The sequence below is a fragment of the Cordyceps militaris genome (genome assembly GCF_000225605.1).
Source record: "Cordyceps militaris CM01 unplaced genomic scaffold CCM_S00002, whole genome shotgun sequence".
NCBI lineage: Eukaryota > Fungi > Ascomycota > Sordariomycetes > Hypocreales > Cordycipitaceae > Cordyceps > Cordyceps militaris.
Window position 1 is genome coordinate 3338138 of NW_006271970.1, and position 18390 is coordinate 3356527.

An 18390-nucleotide genomic window follows, 5' to 3' on the forward strand; every position below is an offset into this window, starting at 1 on the left:
GATGCGGGGCAGACGGGACGGAGGGGGGACGCGTACCTGTGCCGCTAACGAGGCTTATGGGCTGATGAGGCTGACGGGATCTGTTCACCGAAGATGTAGAAAATTTGGTAGAATTAGTGCAAGGCAATGATGGCATGACTTTGTCAGGCTGAAAAATTGAGAATAAACCTGCAATATGCTATACGGTGAGATGGCTGGGGAAGGAAGTATATGGAATAGGTCTTTGAGGCCTATTTATTGAAAGAAAAAAAAGAAAAGAAGAAAATAGTGTTGTATGAAATTAGACTAAAAAGTAACTTGGCAAAAAGCTTCATGTTCAACTTGACAGCTAAAAATTCCATGGCGAGAATCTCAACATCGTGGTCGTTGTCCGTGTCGCCCTACAATGCCACCACCATCACCGCCAGCTGGCAGACCCCTCCCTCATGCGTAGGTCGTGTCAGACCTACTCGTTATAGGCCTCGACCTCAGCAAAAGATGCGACCGTTGGAGTGGCGGCCTCTGAGCTACATTCCGAGGGCACTTTTGGAATCGACCCGGGCCTCTGGCTGCCGCTATCTGGTACTGGCCACTCAATACTCTGCAGCACTGGCGAGACGTGTTGAATGAATCTTTGTACCGGAGAGCTGGGAACGGAAGATGCGACTGCATGCCGGTGGGCTGATTCGGCCCGAGAAAGCTGGAACTGCAACTCTCGCACAACGCTGTGGCTGCTGGCAATGCTTGTGACAGAGGAGAAGGTGGCTGCTTCATCGCGCTGTTTAGTTTGGGTCTTACGATCGAGTTCAGACGCTCTAGTCTGTAGCCCGACACCTGAGTCGTCTGTAGCTGCACGCGACTTTTGATCGGGAATGTTTATGGACCTCGTGAGACGAGAAGCTTGTCGCTTGCATTCACGGGAGCTCTGTTCCGCTTCGGAACTGTTCCCTAACCGCCGTTTCCAAGTTTTGCCTTCAGCTCGGCTGCTGAACAATTTGGGAGAATAATGCTCATTATCGTCAGAAATTGTACCAGGTGCTGTGAGCCGCACAGTCTCGACGTCTCTGGGATCTCTTTCAGTTCCAGAAAACCGAAGGCGGTCCGCAGACATGGCAACCCACGGCTGTAGCTGAGGGACATCTTCTTCCCCCGTTGTTTCACTCACACATGGCAGGGCCATAGCCAGTTCGTAGCATTGTTCGGCTGTTTTGCGCTGCTTGGAATCAATCACCAGCATACTGCTCAACAAGAGATTTGCCAGTCTGCTCCGAGGCGCCTTGCTCGCCAAGTTCTGACGTATCTCGCTGCAGACTTTGACGCCGCAATACCAGCCACTGCCAAATATACCAACAATTGTCTCACTGATAACTACCCCCAGAGACCATATATCGCACTTTTGTGTATAGCGGACATTGTGATGATGTCTGGTACTGAAAATTTCGGGTGCCATGTAGTATCCAGTTCCACAGAACGTTTTGAGAGAAGAAAACGATTCATCTTTGGCTTCTCCAAAATCCGCGAGTCTGATTTTCAACGGTAGCAGACTCTCTATGAGAATGTTCTCCGGTTTGATGTCCCTATGGACGATGCCTTTCCCGTGCGCATACTTGAGCCCAGCCAGGCACTGCTTGAGTAGTTCTGGCTTGTCGTTGCTTGTCAACCTTTCCAAGTTGTCGTGGAGGCTCATGAGGGGGTAATATGGCATAATCAGTTGCAAAGCATCCTCATTGGATTCGAGAAGTGGCACAATGTTTTCCTAGAAAGGGGAATCAGTACAAGCTGACAACTCTACGGCAATTTCGGCTTACATGTTTGAGAGTCTTCATGGCTCGTATTTCACTTTTCCATCTTAGCGAGTCATGGTCGTGGTTTCGATCCGGGTTGGGCTTCTTCAGGGCAGTCTGCTCGCCAGTGCTGACATTCCAGCGGCGTGTGACGACGCCAAATGCGCCAGAGCCGATTTCTCTACTCAAATAGAGATCTCCTAGGTGAGGACTCTGTGTCCCACTCGCAGCTGCCGTGTTCGCACTGGTCTTTACGTCAAGCTCGGCTAAATCGTCCTCGAACGCCTTCGATCCGGCACAAAATCCATCAACTAGTGACGCAACGGAGCGGATGTTGTCCAAGAGTGCGAGGTTGACAAAAATTCGAAATGCCGTGTTTCCAGACAGTCGGAGAATAATGACTTTGTCATCCACATGCTTGTCGCCGCCAATAATCCACCGGAAGCCTTTGCGAGGCTCACCTGTGCCCTCTCCTGAATATGTAACTTCGGTGCCATTCCTGGAGATCAAGTCCCTGACGATCAGACGCCTCTGATTGTCAAAGGTAATACAACACTGCCTCGCACTGCATTTGGCGCTGTAAGGCAGTCTAATGTCGCACTTCCCACTTCTGCCAAAGATGACACCCTCGTCCGATTTCGGTATGTGATCGAGACTGAGCTCAATGTAGGGCTGGTCGTCATAATCGCTCTCGTCTTTGGTGAGGTGCTTTGTGGAAGGTGTTCCCTCTCGTTCGCTCTGGTCCAAAGTGATGCGTGGCTCCTTGGCTCCGCATACCATTTCGATGAGACGGTTGGTAGCTTCGTCGCCGTGCGGGAAGGCATAGAGACGGGCGAAGACACGGCTGCCCATTACGCGAAGGGCATCAACATCGTGGATCGAGTCATTGAGCTTTTCATCATCATCAGCCATTGTGGCGCCGAAAACTGAAGACATGTTACAGCCACACTCTGGTGTATCTCAGGACGAAATGATGTATGATGTGCAGCGCGGACATTGTCTTTATGGAAGCGAACGGAGAGGAACGAGGCGTCGGCTCTGGAAGAGGCGCACAGCGATCACAGACACGGAAATAGTACTGATACTAAGAATTCTGGCTTCAAACGTATCAACAGTGCCAGCCTTGAAAGAGCAGGGAGGCGTTGAAAGGGAAACCACGGGAGAGTGGCCGGCCTGTTGGAAGAGGCTACCCACATCATTGATGCGTAACTTTCTACAACGCAGTCAGCTAATTGACTAAGAACTCTGTGACAAGTTGATGTCTGCACCTTTGTCATTCTAGATGCTAGATACACGGGCACCAGCACCTTTCGGCGGTGTGTCTAGGTACCACAAAGCCGGCTCACGCTCCCGTTGCCGAGACTGGCAAACAGATAGATACGGCGCTACTACTTTGCCTTCTCCCGTTCGTGTTGGTGCCAACTTGATTGATTTGCTGTTTTACCTACAGATTTGTACGTGTGTCTCTGGGATCTTCTTATCTAAGCTACTTGTCCTTGCCGAGCAAACAAACAGCCATGATCTTAATTTGGCACGGCGACCAGCGCCTTTTCGCCGCCAAACCTTTATCATTGAGTTGGAAGGACATTTTGTGTTTATTTTCCTCGTCACAGTACTCTATATTTCTCGTCTGATTTATATCTTTCATTCACTAAGGCACAATGTCGCCTGACCGAGGGTTTTCCTTCAAAGCTATCCTGGCGCTTTCCGACGATGAGCTGATTGATCTGCTGAAGAAACATCAGGAAGATATCAATGACACTGATATTCTCGTCAACGACCTGCCTGATATCGATAGTAGTGATGGACAAGAGATGTGCAAGAGAGTCTTGTAAGAACCCCCTTTCTCTTCAGAGTCTCGAGCTCACTCTGCGCAGAACCGCCCAACAGCTGTTGCAAGCCAGGAAGACAACAATGCCTCTTGATGTTGGTAAGCTCGATGAAATCTTAGCCGCAATTGGGGAGGTGGATCGTACCGCTTGGTCCCAATTGGCGGTGGAGCGTCCAACCTCTCCAAATTCTAGATCGGATACATCACACGAGACGCCAGATGCCGTCGAATCGGCCGTGGTGGCCGAGAAAGAGGCGTATGATAACCTGATCAAAGACGGGGGCAGGCCTCTCTACCCGATACAGATGATTGAACAGATATCCGGAAACCCACAACAATATCGCGATTTGCTTCAACCGTTCTGGAAACATCCTGAGCCACATTCTTGTCGCGATTGGGAGGTCTTTCAGAGGCAGTGGCGACAACGCCAGACGTTTCGCAACTGGCAGCTGCACAATCGGGGCATCATAGTGGAGGAAGACTTTGATGCTCATGTGCAAGAGAGGAAAGATTACCTGACAAAGTATTACGGCGGCAGAGGTGTTGCTGAGATCGAAGCCAATCCCGAGTCTCTGAAGAAACCAGGGCGTTTGTGGGACCTTCGACAGAAAAGGAAGAACAAGGACCGAGGTTGCATCAGAGAATCGCGCTGCTCAAATTTTGCGGAATACCACGCAGCACTCAAGAAACGTCTGTCAGCTCATGGGTTCAAAGAACAAGTTTCGCTGCAGCAAGATCTCACGAGACAAGATTCGCTGCAAGAGTGGTACGAATACCTTGGCTTTGAATGTTGGTGCCAAGACAAATATCTTCGTGAATATGAGCGGCATAAGATAGCTTGCGATGAGAAGTGGAAGTATATCCAATCTCAGAGTTGGGTGGCGAGCCATGAAACTCCAGAGCATTTAGGAAGCTGGGATGGAATAGAGGAGCGCTATGCTAGGGTCAGCGAGGCACAGAAACATGTCGACGAAGCAAAACTTCTAGTTGGATGTGTACGGCAGCGGATAGATACAGGTGATGCCAGTGTGAGCACCTCACGGCAGCTAGATGAAGCTCTGGAAAAGCTGGCCCAAGCAGAGGCCGAGTACAAGGATGCTGATCACCGGAATCATACCATCAACACTCTTGGGAACCACATATATGCTTGCGAAGAAGCGAAAGCCGCTGTTGACTCGCAGCCAGCCCTGATCCAGTGGATTCTTGACCAATTTCCACTCATCAAGTCTGAAATGGAAGCGAAAGCGACTGGCGGTGTTGCAGCACTCAGCAACACCAAGAAGCGTGCGCGGGCTGACGAGACAGATGCCGAAGAGAAGGGACGCCCTATAAAGCGAAAAGCGAAAGAGAAAGAGGAGGAAAATGTGAAAGTATCAAAGGAGCCATCGCTCATTCCCCAAAACAGGCGTGGAAGCCGGAGCGGCCAAGACTCTGCTGCCGTCGCTCAACCACGCCGAAGTGCTCGCATTGCGGCCCAGCAGAAGAAAGTAGCAGGTACTATTCCGGAGCAGAAGGAGTCCACGAAAAAAGCACTACAGACTGAAAAGAGGGGAAAGAAGGAAGAAAGGAAGGACAACAGTACCCAGGTCGAGGCTGGATCTGGTAGGGAAAGCCGCGGTAGAAGGAAGCGCGCCAAGCCGGCGCTGGGATAGGAGATGACCACTTATCAAGATTATGGTAAAGAATGTTGTTTTGGAAATTTGATTGCTACTGTATCTGGAATAAATAGACAGGAGTACGAATAGTTTATCTAGAAAAGGCTGAGTAATCCCACAAAATATAAAGCCAAGCTTATTGAATCCTGAGACTACCGCTTGTCATACTCCCTTTCGCGAGGACGCCGCAGTGACATCACGTCTTCTTGTCACACCGTTGATAAAAGCCCGACTAGCAGTTTGAATGAGTCAAGTTCTCTTACCAAAACAATCCGGAGAGGTCTGTTTGTGTGACCGTGCTCTGCTCCGTCGGGAGCTGGGTCAAGTTCCATTCCTCGTCTGAAATCGAGCAAAGTTTCGAGGTTGAGCCACCACAACCAGACGAATTGTCGTCGCGTTGCTTGGTAGAAATATTCCTTTTGCGTGGCTGGGAACGGCACTCCGAGGTTCTAGCATCGCCCGCCGCCCGCTTTCTAGTTCCAGGTCTTGTAGACCCCTGGAGCCAATCCAGCAAGTTGGTTTCAGAAAGCGTATCCTCCGCGGTACTGTTGCAATCAGCAGATGCCTTTGTGCTTCCCCGGATTTCGTCGTTGGGAGTCGGGAGTGCCATAGCGCCTCGGTAGCATGCGGCAGCAGAAGAGCGGTCTACCTCTTGGAGCCTCAGCATGTACTTTGCCAAGAATTCTGCAATTGTCCCGCGATTGGTTTGCAGATACGTACGCAGGTCGCGAACGATTTTGACACAGAGTTCCGGCCCATACCCGACCGGTACTCCGAACAGGAGATGGTAGATGACCACGCCGAGCGCCCATATATCAACGAGCTTGGTGTAGTACCGTGCCTTGTCAGGATACTCCATAGCCCAAATATCTAGAGCCATGAAGGGGGGCGTACCGCAAACCGATTGGAGTTGGGCGTCGCTTTTGGCAATCCCAAAGTCGGCAAGCTTGATCTTCAGTGGACTTCGCGATGCCACCAAAATGTTGTCGAGTTTCAAGTCGCGGTGAGCAATGCCAATTTTGTGAGCGTATTGAAGTCCTGCGAGAGACTGCTGCAGGACCTGAAGGATCTCAACAGCGCTCAGCTCATGCGCGATACCTGTGAGCGGGCCACCAGGGCAGTATTCCAGGAACAGCTGGGGTCGAGGCCAGAACTCGTCATGCAAGAGCTTCAAAATGTTTTCCTATGTTTTGTAAGCTCAATTATTCCAGATATTTGCAGATCGATGAAGTTTACATGATGGAGTTTGCGCATGGTGTACGCTTCTTCCTTCCAACGCTGTAGCCATGCTGGACTGATTGTGCTTTCGTTGATGGGTTCCTTGAGAACCATTTCTTCCCCAGTACTGACATTCCACATGTACTTTGCCCTACCGAATGCGCCTTTGCCGATGACCATTTCTTGGTAAATAGGGTCTTGTTTAGACGCGATTGCTCCTACCACGGGTTGCGGCTGACATTGTAGGCGAGTGTTGATGGACGCGAAGAGAGCTTGAGCGGTCCCGGAGCCTTGGCGAAAGTTGTCGACTTTCATCTTGTACTCGGTTTGCGGCATGCTCTGTGTCTCTGGGACGAGGTAGAAGCTGAGTTTGAGGCCCACGCGGATCACCACTTTGCTGCTAGGCATCCGGCAGGATCCTTCTACCAACCATTGGAAGTTTCTTCGGGGAAACTTTGCTGAAATGTGTCCGACATCCTTCCCAAATATGACCTCGGTGCCGGCTGTAGAGTTTAGATCGCGCACAATGAGGCGATACTGCTCGTCAAAGGTGATGCTAAAATGATGGGCACTGATGCTCCGCTCGTCAGGCAGCACGACATCGCATTGCTTACCACACCCAAACACGAGCCCATGAGATGTCTTTGGTACATGGTTGAACGAGATCCGAATATGGGGATTCAGCGATTGATCGAGTGTTATACCGGCGCTGGGATTGATGGGTGTCACTAGGCCTTCGGTGCGCCCAAACGGAGGAGCGATGGATGACTCATGGAGCGGCGAAACCGCGAAACCGCTCCTTTTGATAGCTTCCTCCGCAAGTCTGTTATGTGGCGGCCATGCGTAAAGGCGGGCGATGATGTTGGTGTCGCCCATGTTGCAAGTTCACTACTCGTACGAATGCTGAAGAACCCTAGCGAGGAGGCACAGTCTTGACTGGGCCGAGCCAGCTTTATGACCGAGTTTACAATGCATTTCGTCTGTTAGTCACTGTTAAGATATCTTCGCAAATTGATGTGTTCAAACAGTTGGGCCTTTTGTAGCAGCATGGTAGCTACATTGTAACAGGACGAGACAAGATTGCGACAAAGCTGTGCTTATGTGAGCAAACATGGACAACGAGCGTGCAATGCCTTTTTATTGTAGAGAAAGGAGGAGATACAATGAGTCAAGCTGTATTTTTTTGACAAGTTTATAAAAGAACTCATAGTTTGCAAATGAAGGAAGGACTGTCGATTCTGTACAGGGTAGGTGGTGGGAAGGAGAAATTCATTTGCAGTTGTGGACACCAGATCCGGATGGTGACGTCACTGCTGGGGAGCTTCCTGCAGGCAGGACTTGATTTGAGGCTGGAGGTGGCTGGCCATGGCTTAACGCCTTTTGGCATTTGGCAGCTAACCATTGCACGTCTTGTCTTGCCATTGGCTTGTATAGGGGTACAGAAGCTGAAAATGATGCCATTGCTGGCATATTTCAGCGCCGATCGGTGACGTCTGGTTAGCAGCTCAGCTACGCTGAACCCCGCTACCTATGTACATATGTAGGTAGGTAGGTGGTGGTTAAGCTTAACAGAATCGTCGTAACCCCGAACCTGCCCCAGCTCGTGTTCCCAGAACGATCAAAAATAAAGTTTCCGACCTTTTGGACCTATTCAAAACCTCCCGGATACATCTTCATCACAACGACCAGCTACCAGCTACCAGCCAACAGAGTATTGTTATTACCTATTTGGCATCGACCAAGCCCTTTCACTGTCTAGCACTACCCCGCCATTTCTGCCTCTATCTCGGAGTGCCGCAGGCATCTTGTCGACTGAAAACTGTTCATCCCCGCCATGACGCAATCCGGCGAAAAATCCGAATCCGGAGGAAATGCCTTTACCAACTTTGTGGGCGATATGAGGGAGAAGCTTCATGACTCAAAGCTTCACGATGTCAAGGTGGCCCTCCACCATAAAAGGTACACACATGCTGTCGCCATAGGCTACGCAACCTTGGACTGACTTCTTTCCAGAGCTCAAATTGGAAAAATTGGCAACATCGTACGACTCCTCACAATAAATTTACCCGCAAAACAGGGACAATCGCTGACTCGTCCTCACTTAGTTCAACTCAAACCACCGCCATGACGAATCCCATGAGCAGGCTTGCGACGAAAAACGAACCGCCGCTTGCAAATCCCACCGCTTCGAATCATACTTTCCCGAGCGAGATGGAAACCTCATCAAGTGGTATGTCGATGGCCGTGACTACTTCTGGGCCGTCTCGGTCGCCCTCGAACAGGCTACAGAGTCCATCTACATCGCCGATTGGTGGCTGTCGCCAGAGCTCTTCCTGCGCCGACCCCCGCACTACAAGCAAGAATACCGCTTGGACCAAATTCTGAAGCGCAAGGCCGAAGCTGGCGTCAAGATTTTCGTCATGGTCTACAAGGAAGTGGAGGCCGCCCTGACTTGCAATTCCATCCATACCAAGCACGCCCTCCAAGCGCTGTGTCCTGAGGGTAGCCCTGGCCACGGAAACATTCGCGTTCTGCGCCATCCCGACCACAACCCATTCGAAAACGTGGCCGATACTACCATGTACTGGGCTCACCACGAGAAGTTCATAGTCATTGACTACGCAATCGCCTTCATCGGCGGTCTCGATCTCTGCTTCGGACGCTGGGACGCCCGACACCACCCGCTCGCCGATGTCCACCCAGAAGGTGTCACTGAAGAAATCTGGCCAGGACAAGACTTTAATAACAATAGAGTCAAGGACTTCCAGAATGTTCAGGACTGGCAGCAAAATGAGCTGAGCAAGGCAGAGTACGGTCGCATGCCGTGGCATGACGTCGCCATGAGCGTCATTGGGCCTTGCGTATACGACATTGCCGAGCATTTTGTTCTGCGGTGGAACTTCACCAAGCGTGACAAGTACAAGCGCGATGAGCGCTATGACTGGATTGTCCTGGAAGGTCGCGAAGGCGAGGATGAAGACCTCGTCGGCGTGCAACGTCCTAAGCATCCCTGCGGCGACTACCCCAAGCACCCTCTGACGCCTCTGGCGACCAAAAATATCGACAACAGAGGAACTGTTCACGCCCAGATTGTTCGTTCCAGCGCCGACTGGTCAAGCGGCATTCTTACAGAACACTCCATTCAGAATGCGTACAGCGAGATCATTCGCAAGGCTGAGCATTATGTATACTTGGAGAACCAGTTCTTCATCACCGCCACTGGTGAGCATCAGAGTCCAATTCACAACACAATTGGCCGAGCAATGGTTGATGCGGTACTCAGAGCCGCCAAAGAGGAGCGCAAGTTCCGCATCATTATCTTGATCCCAGCTATTCCTGGATTTGCCGGTGATCTTCGCGACAATGCTGCGTCTGGAACCCGAGCCATCATGGACTACCAATACAAGTCAATCTGCCGCGGAGAGCACTCTATTTTCGAGCAGATCAAGGCGCAAGGAGTGGATTCCAAACAGTACATCTTCTTCTTCAACCTGAGATCTTATGATCGCCTCAACAGGAGCAAGGCGCTTATAGAAGCCGAAGAGAAATCTGGCGTCAAATACGAGGATGTGCAGCGAGCAGAGGCCGAAGAAATCATGAAGGAGGGTATCCACGGCACCAATGATGCTGCCCACAATGAAAGAGACGAACACATGGGCACTCTTGAACAACAAAAGTACAAGGAAAAAGCAGCCGTTGTCGAGAATGCCATGGAGGCAAAGCGCAGATTCGAAGCAGCCATGCCAGCAGAAAAGGACACAAAGCTGCCGTCGCTGGCACATCATGCCATGGCTGGCCAGGGTCCCCTCACCGAGGAGCCTTGGGACGAGGACGATGACGCGGAGCTGGAAATTCGAAACTGGATCCAGGAAGAATTGTATATCCACTCGAAACTCCTCATTGCTGATGATCGTATTGTGATTTGCGGCTCAAGTAACCTCAACGACCGCAGCCAGCTCGGGTACCACGACAGTGAGCTCAGCATTGTCATGGAGGACACGCGCAGAATTTCGAGTACCATGGATGGCAAGACATTCGAGGCTGGCTACCACGCCGCCACGCTGCGACGTTTCCTGTGGCGCGAGCACTTGGGTTTGCTGCCTCCGCAAAACTTTGATGCAGGCGACGACATCAACGCACAGCCGCCGAGCGTCAACCCGGAAAACGACATATACGACCGGGACGAGAGCTACAAGTTTGTTGAAGATCCACTAGGCGATGAGCTCTGGGACCTATGGACCAGCCGGGCAGACCGAAACACAGAGATATTTCGTCATTTGTTTCATTGCGATCCAGATGATCACAGTAAGTAGAGACTCTGCCCCACCGCCTTTCATTTCGATCCAGGAGGCCCGTCTCCGGGATAAGACATTTCGGGTCGGGACATTCGGAACTTTGCACGGTTTGATTACTAACCTCGGATGTGTTTGCAGTCAAGACGTTTGAGGACTATGATCGCTACCTGCCGCCGCGGGGCGTCAAGGCCGGGCACATCTTTGATCAGTTTATGCCGGCAGCGGACGCGAGGGCGAAACTGGACGAGATCAAAGGCCACCTGGTGTGGATGCCGATGGACTTTTTACTGGATGCCGAAATGGCCGAGAGGGGACTCCAAGTCAATTCGTGGACGGAGAGTGTGTACACGTAACTAAGGCAAGGGATGCAGCTGCAGCTGGGCGTTGATGTGGGCCAGCACGATTCAGGCATGTAACACGAATACTACACAAGCGATAGTACGAATCGTCTTCTGATAGTCCAACGAACCTATTTCCTTTTCCCATCGAAACTCGGACAAAGAGGGCGGGGCAGGAGTGAAATGGGGGGTGGGTGAAAGAGTTTTCCGGTCTGTCATCTTTCTGTCATCTTTACATGACAATTGATGCGGTGCGACCCTTGTCGGGCCGCGAGCGAGCGACGGGCCCTTGTCGTGCCCTTGGCTGGACGTATCATGTAGAGACGTACTTGGTATAGTGCGGGCGTTGTAAGCCGCCACTGCTAGCTGGCGATCGATGACACCAAGATGCAGAAACACGAACACGGGCGCACGCTTGACACGCCGCAGAGGAGAGGGGAGAGCGCCTCTTTTCGTTCGCCTGGTACGGGCTTGTCTTGGCCCTAGACCGCCGTCTCAGACCATGTTTAAGTGGTTGGTGGTGGTGCTCGTGCTCGTCAATATTAGCCTTGGGCCACTATTAAAGAGGGCTCGGGGGCGCGCCGATACGCTGCATGTGGAAAAATGGAAAGAACCCTTGACATTGATCTGTTTAGGATTTGGATACCAACCGTCGTGTTCGTCATTGATACTTCTCGTTGAGATTTTATCTTGTAACCGGTGGTTGCCTCTCATGCCTCGCTCATCGCCGCTCGCGCCGCTGCGCCGCATCGGAGACGACGTCTACCTCCACGAACCGTCGGGCCCGGCGGACCCCAGCTACCGCGGCCCTTCGCTCATAATCATGTCGACGTGGCTCGGCGGCGCCTCGGTCAAGAACATTGGGCGCTACGTCGCCGGGCACCGGACGCTATTCCGAGACGCGACAGTGCTGCTCGTCACGGCGCGGCTGTCCGAGATAACCGTAACACCTTTTGCGCGGATGCACGCGCGACTGCAGCCGGCGCGGGACGTCATCGTACGTCATGTCTTGGACGGCACGTCGGCGTCCCCGTCCATTCTTTGGCACATCTTCTCCAACGGCGGGCTCAACACGGCGATTCAGCTGGCGCGTATCGCGCGGGAGGGCCTTGCGGCGGCGACCAGAAACGGCGGCGGCGACCTCGATGCGGCCACGGGCGGCGTCATCATGGACTGCTGCCCGGGCGACGGCTCGCTGGGGCGGACGTTTCGGGCGGCGGCGTACTCGCTCCCCGACACGTGGGCGGCGCAGACGGTCGGCCGGCTGCTGCTGTTCCCGACGATTGCGGTGCTGCTGGGGATGCAGAACGCCGCGGCGGGCCTCGCCGGCCGGGGTGGCTCGCTCGCCGATCTGTATCGCGGCGCGCACGACCCGGGCGTCTTTGGCCGCGGGGCCCGCCGCATGTACCTGTACTCGGTATCGGACCGACTAGTGCCCTGGCGCTTCGTCCATAGGCACATGACCGAGGCGCGGGACAAGGGCTTCGTCGTCGACGGCGAGGCTATCCCCGGCGGGCGCCACTGCGCGCTGCTGCGGGCCGATGCGGACCGGTACTGGCGTGCCGTGGAGAGATGCTGGGGAGAGGTGGGCGAGGGGCTCGGTGATGCTGGTGTAAGTGGGAGCAAGCAAGAGGGGGAGGGGCACGTGGACGAGGGGATGTTGCCAGTTATTACAATGCTGCGTAGCCGGCTATAGAGCTGAGATGGCGTGTATACGAGCTTACATGCTTGCTTTGGCGATTTACGAATTTATGCGTCAAAGGTGTTCTGGACAGATCTGGTCGCGATCCGTTAGTTATTGGCAGACCTGGGAAGCAGCATTGTACCTGGGCTCTTATCCATGACCATTCTACTCCCAATGCTCCGTGCAGTTGATAAATCAGGCCCCTGGTGATTTTATCCATATAATTCTAGAAACCCGCGCGAAGCTGATGGCAGTTGCAAGTGCCGTCGCCTCGGCATTTGGAAAGAAGGCCCCCCCAGGGCACCAATAAGGTGCGGGCGCTACTGCGAGAAACGGTTGAAGATCACGCGCGGCCCGAATCTGAAAAGGTCTAGAGGCTGGCCGGGGCGACGATGCGCAGTTCTGGTAGGCTGACGAGCGGTGGTGGAGGGGAGCATCACGCTCATCAGCTGGCGCTTGCAAGGTGACACGCCAGAAGGCTGGCGGGGCATCTTATTCGCTGGCTAACATGTGAGGGGAAATGAGGTCCAGTCGAGCTATTGGAACAGACAGACAGACAGCTGCCGCTGGTGAATTTTTGGGGGCAGAGTGAAGCTCCTGAGAGGCGGCGTGAGAGAATACGGACCAAGCTGGTCAAGTGAGGTAGGACAAGCCAACAAGGCCCTGGATGCAAAGGATGATCTGATTTAAAGAAGAAAAGCAGAGAAATGCTCTTGATGGATATGAAGCGAGGCTAATGAGCGTCGATATGTCTTAGCCACGTCAGACCTGTATGAGGCAACGAAGAACTGGTACAGCTGGGAGACAGAGGGAGGCGCATAAAACCCCTTTACGATTGACAGCCATGTCATTCTTCATTCACCTTGGCACATACTCACATCTAGGGGTATTACTGGAAGCCAGTTCAAGTCCAAGGAGCTGCCTGACTAGCACTAGTGCCGGCGGCTACAGCACTTCAGCGAGGTTGCGAGAGGTTGCGGGCGCGTAGAGGTAAGCACGATGAGGAGGATGTCGAGGCCGTTGGATGCAGATAGGGAAGTCGAATTCGGGGGGGGGGGGGGGGAGGAGATGAATTTTCAGTGAGGCTGGTGAGGCTGGTGATGCAGCTTATTGAGACACGGCGGGTTGTAAGCGCTGGTTGATGATGAAGGTGAAAAGGAGCCTGGCAGTAGGTACTTATAATTTTAGGTACCGACCGTTCAGTTTAGGTTACTGTGGGCCAGTCTGAAGATATACCTAGGTCGGTAAGGCACTCACTCATGATTGACTCAGTGAGCAGCGGTCAGTGTGAAGAAACGAATGGAAAATATATGAGTTGATACATGACGTAAATTCATATAAACATGTTGGTTTCAAAAGATAAGCTAGTAGTATCTAAACACAGCCCTCCTATGAAATACTGCCGCTGAGGCTGCGTCATCACATTTAAGGTACACCTTCTAGGCCACCAGCCCTGGAGGGAGCCCTGGAAGCGCGGGGACTTCTTCCCAGCAGCTCGTGGCGTTGGTGTGGCGCGCGCAGCAACTGCAATCCACCCCGCTTCTGCCCTGCCCAGCAAACTGAACCTACCTGCTATGGAGGTACCTAACTACCTAACTACCCTAACTATCATTCCTTCTCAGAGCTACATTTCCATTTAATCGAGGCCTTTCTGTGCGACCCTGCGCGCCTCCCTCTCTCATCGTCTCATCCTTCTCATTCTTTTTGGCCGGGGCACCTGACGCATCGCCGCCGTGATTCCGCCGTCCCACAGCTGCCGAACAACCCTTGATTCGCCGTCTCCAAATCCCCAACCGCCTGCCCGCCCAAAGCTTCGTCACCTTCAGCCGCAGGCCCTCCTCTAACCACCACACCACCAAGCAGGAGCCGCATCGAGACCAGGCCGCATCATATGCGACCGCCTGTGCGCTAACCCATCGCTCATCACGCTGCAGGAACACAGAATCTACATCATTCTGGCCTGTCCCCGATCTCCGACTCGCTGACGAGAGCCACCACGTTTCTGGGGCGGCTGGTGCCACACATCACCCGACGACAACGCGCCTGTTCCGTGCTGTCTGCAACTCCTCAACAAATTCTCGCCTACTCATCCTTCCAGACGGCCACTTACCCTTCATCATGTCACAGTCGCCCATGATCTCGGTGCCGGTCAAGGCCACCAACGAAATTGACTGGGTCACGCCACTCAAGAGCTACATCCGCAACACCTATGGTGACGACCCCGAGCGCTATGCCGAGGAGTGCGAGACCCTCAACCGCCTGCGCCAAGACATGCGCGGCGCTGGCAAGGAAAGCACCTCAGGCCGGGATATGCTCTACCGCTACTACGGTCAGCTGGAGTTGCTCGACTTGCGCTTCCCCATTGACGAACAACACATCAAAATCTCCTTTACATGGTAGCTCGGCCCAACCCCACTGAGAACCCAGAACCCCCCCCCGCGATATCTACTAACACAGTCGACAGGTTCGATGCGTTTACCCATAAACCCACGAACCAATACTCGCTTGCGTTTGAAAAGGCCTCCGTCATCTTCAACATTTCCGCCATTCTCTCCGCCCACGCCGCCCTCCAGAACCGCGCCGACGACTCGACCCTCAAGGTTGCATATCACTCCTTCCAAGCCTCCGCTGGCATGTTCACATATATCAACGAAAACTTTCTTCATGCTCCTTCTTTTGACTTGAGCAGGGAGACTGTCAAAGCACTGATCAATGTCATGCTTGCCCAGGCGCAAGAGATCTTCATCGAGAAGCAGTCCAAGGACAACACCAAAATCGCTCTTCGCGCCAAATTGGCCTCGCAAGCAGCATATCTCTACAGCCAGGCTCTGGAAGGAGTGCAAGAAAATGTCACAAAGGCGCTCTTCGAGAAAGTCTGGCTGACAATGGTCACCATCAAGACAAGTCTCTTTACATCCATGGCACAATACTACCAAGGTTTGGCGGACGAACAAGCCGGCCAGCACGGAATTTCTGTGGCGCGCTTCCTGGTTTCTGAAGCTCTTGCCAAGGAGGCTGATCGACTCGCCAAAAATTTCCCCAGCAATGTGCCTTCAAGCTCTAACCTCAGCGCCGACTGTGGTGCACAACTACAAGAAATCTGCAAGCGGCATTACTCTTCCGTTCAAGACAAATACAAAGAAGCGCTTAAAGACAATGACTACATCTATCATCAAACTGTACCCGCCGAGGCCAGTCTCCCCGCCATTGCCAAGCTTCCCGCAGCGAAACCGATCCCTGTTAGTGAGCTGTATGCGGGCCAAGATATCCAGCGCATAACCGGACCCGACTTGTTTGCCAAGATTGTACCAATGGCCGTAACAGAATCGGCTAGCCTTTACGATGAGGAAAAGGCAAAGCTTGTCCGAGCCGAAACCGAAAAGGTCGACACTGCCAACGGCGAGATGGCGGCCAGCTTAGATTATCTACGACTTCCCGGTGCGCTGCAGGTCCTAAAGGGTGGTTTTGACCGGGACATCCCGCCAGATGAGAATTTCCGCCAATGGTGTGAAGATATTGCCACTCACGACGATCCCACCTCAATACTTGACTTTTTGAGCTCGGAAAAGCGAGCCATTATCAAGAAGCTGGAGGAAAGCTCAACTTCTCTAGATAGAGAGGAAGGTGTCTGCGAAAAAATGCGGTCCAAATACAATGCCGAGTGGTCTCAACAGCCTAGCGCTCGCCTCACAACGACTCTACGAAGCGATATCCGAGGATACCGTGAAGCGCTGGACGAAGCTTCTCGAAGCGATGGCCAGCTGTCAAGTAAACTGCAGCAGAATGAAGCCGATTTCAACGAAATGCGTGACGCTGTCAATGCTGGACAGGTCGATCAAATGCTCCAAGAAGCCATCTCGCGAGCACGAGGTCGTGGCAGCCAGGCCAACAGCCCTGCAGGTATCGAGCCAAACCTGCTAGACACGGACTTTGGCGAGAGTGGACCAAGCGTCATGGACCAGATAGCCATTATCGAAGATATCCTCAAGAAGCTCAATTCGATTAAGCGCGAGAGAAACCAAGTGCTCAAGGACTTGAAGGAAAAGGTAAGCGTCGCGGAGCAAAGAAGTAGGGGTATGCACTAACAGCTTTGGTAGGCTCACAAAGATGATATTTCTCAAGTATTGATTCTCAACAAAAAGTCCATCTCGAATTATGAAAATCAACTTTTCCAGCAGGAGTTGGAAAAGTTTCGGCCTCATCAAACGCGTTTGTTGCAAGCCAACCATAAGCAGTCGGCTCTCATGAAGGAACTGACTTTGACATTCAACGCGCTACTGCAAGATAAGCGGGTGCGGTCAGAGCAGAGCAAATATGAGACTGTCCAACGGCAACGCTCTTCTGTCATCAACCGATATAAGCGTGCGTACCAGGAGTTTCTCGACTTGTATGCTGGACTACAGAGTGCCAAGAACTGGTATGGCGAGATGAGGGAGACTGTTCAGAGTCTGGAAAAGAATGTCGAGACTTTTGTCAATAATCGCAGAGCAGAGGGTGCACAACTTCTGGACCAGATTGAACGAGAAAAGTCGACAAATCGCAGCAACCAAGCTACTCGTGAACAAGAGCGTCTTCGCGGTCTTATGGAGCGCATGTCGATGGAGGGGACGAAATCGCCGCCGCAAAAGTCGCGGCCAACTCCGATTCCGCTGTTCCAGTCTGAACAAGCGCCACGTTATGGGCAAGCAGTAGGATTCCCGGGGCAATTCACGGTGCCAAACTCACCGCCCGCTCACCAGCAGACGTATGGTGGCTACTCAAGTCCAGCTCCGCCGGCCAGCACATTCTCGCAGCCGGCCAGCACATTCTCGCAGCCGGCTTACAACCCTAGCCAGTATGGAGTTACGCCAGGACCGACATCGCCTCCGTGGAATCAGACTACATTTGTCATGAACACGATGCGTCAAGGTCCACAGTCGCCGCCGGCGACGCAAACATCATTCGGGCAAAACCAGGCGCAATTGTACGCGGGATATCACCAGCGGTCGTACTCGTCACAGTCACAGCAGCAACACACGGCGGCACCATCGCACACGCAGGCGGGCTACGTGCCCCCGGGATTCGTTCCGCCGCCGCCTCCACCCGGCCCGCCACCACTGGGGCCGCAGCAGACTGTGCATTACGGAAACCAGGATTACGACCCTACTGGGGGGCGTCCTCCAAGCTCACAGGCGCGGCATGGCCAGCAGCCAAACGATCCATGGGCCGGGCTGAACGCGTGGAAGTAGCTGGGAGAGGAGAGATTCAAGAGACTAAGAAACAGTTTCCATGGGTCCATGTTGAATTGGTGGAGGCTTTGTTTTCTGGTACTAGGTGATGCATGGCTGTTGATGGCTTGTTCACTTTTGTCGTTTGTGCGACTTTGCACGTGGATTGGGGTAATTAGTTGCATGGAATAGAAGACGCTCAATCAAGCCGTTTTCTCGTTGTAAGGGGGGGTTTTGTGATGTGGATGATGTACGTCATGAACCACCGTGCTAGACTTGTCATCTGCCGATGGTGTCGAGTGAGTGAGTGAGTTGTTGGATGCCGACAATGAGTGATGAGTGGTGGCCGGGGGAATGGAAGACGGATGCTGTCGGAAACTTATTAGTAGGTACTAACAG

At 52.9% G+C, this 18390-nt stretch overlaps 5 protein-coding genes across 5 annotated transcripts; 4 read left to right on the forward strand and 1 right to left on the reverse strand.

Annotated features, from left to right (window-relative positions):
- Positions 1–3424: 3424 nt before the first annotated feature.
- CCM_02986 (uncharacterized protein) lies at positions 3425–5246 on the forward strand (the record flags this gene model as incomplete). Its single annotated transcript, XM_006668138.1, has 2 exons — positions 3425–3594; positions 3641–5246. The coding sequence occupies 2 exons, from the start codon at positions 3425–3427 to the stop codon at positions 5244–5246; spliced, it is 1776 nt and encodes a 591-aa protein (XP_006668201.1).
- Positions 5247–5508: 262 nt separating this feature from the next.
- Positions 5509–7343, reverse strand: CCM_02987 (protein kinase; the record flags this gene model as incomplete). Its single annotated transcript, XM_006668139.1, has 2 exons — positions 5509–6432; positions 6486–7343. The coding sequence occupies 2 exons, from the start codon at positions 7341–7343 to the stop codon at positions 5509–5511; spliced, it is 1782 nt and encodes a 593-aa protein (XP_006668202.1).
- Positions 7344–8301: 958 nt separating this feature from the next.
- Positions 8302–11218, forward strand: CCM_02988 (phospholipase PldA, putative; the record flags this gene model as incomplete). Its single annotated transcript, XM_006668140.1, has 5 exons — positions 8302–8426; positions 8481–8508; positions 8573–10772; positions 10901–11101; positions 11202–11218. 5 exons carry the CDS (start codon positions 8302–8304, stop codon positions 11216–11218), a joined length of 2571 nt encoding a protein of 856 aa, XP_006668203.1.
- Positions 11219–11812: 594 nt separating this feature from the next.
- CCM_02989 (DNA repair protein (Rad57), putative) lies at positions 11813–12796 on the forward strand (the record flags this gene model as incomplete). The annotated part of the gene is made up of 1 exon (XM_006668141.1): positions 11813–12796. One exon carries the CDS (start codon positions 11813–11815, stop codon positions 12794–12796), a length of 984 nt encoding a protein of 327 aa, XP_006668204.1.
- Positions 12797–14127: 1331 nt separating this feature from the next.
- Positions 14128–18012, forward strand: CCM_02990 (vacuolar protein-sorting protein BRO1; the record flags this gene model as incomplete). Its single annotated transcript, XM_006668142.1, has 5 exons — positions 14128–14154; positions 14215–14364; positions 14666–15180; positions 15249–16830; positions 16882–18012. 5 exons carry the CDS (start codon positions 14128–14130, stop codon positions 18010–18012), a joined length of 3405 nt encoding a protein of 1134 aa, XP_006668205.1.
- Positions 18013–18390: the final 378 nt, after the last annotated feature.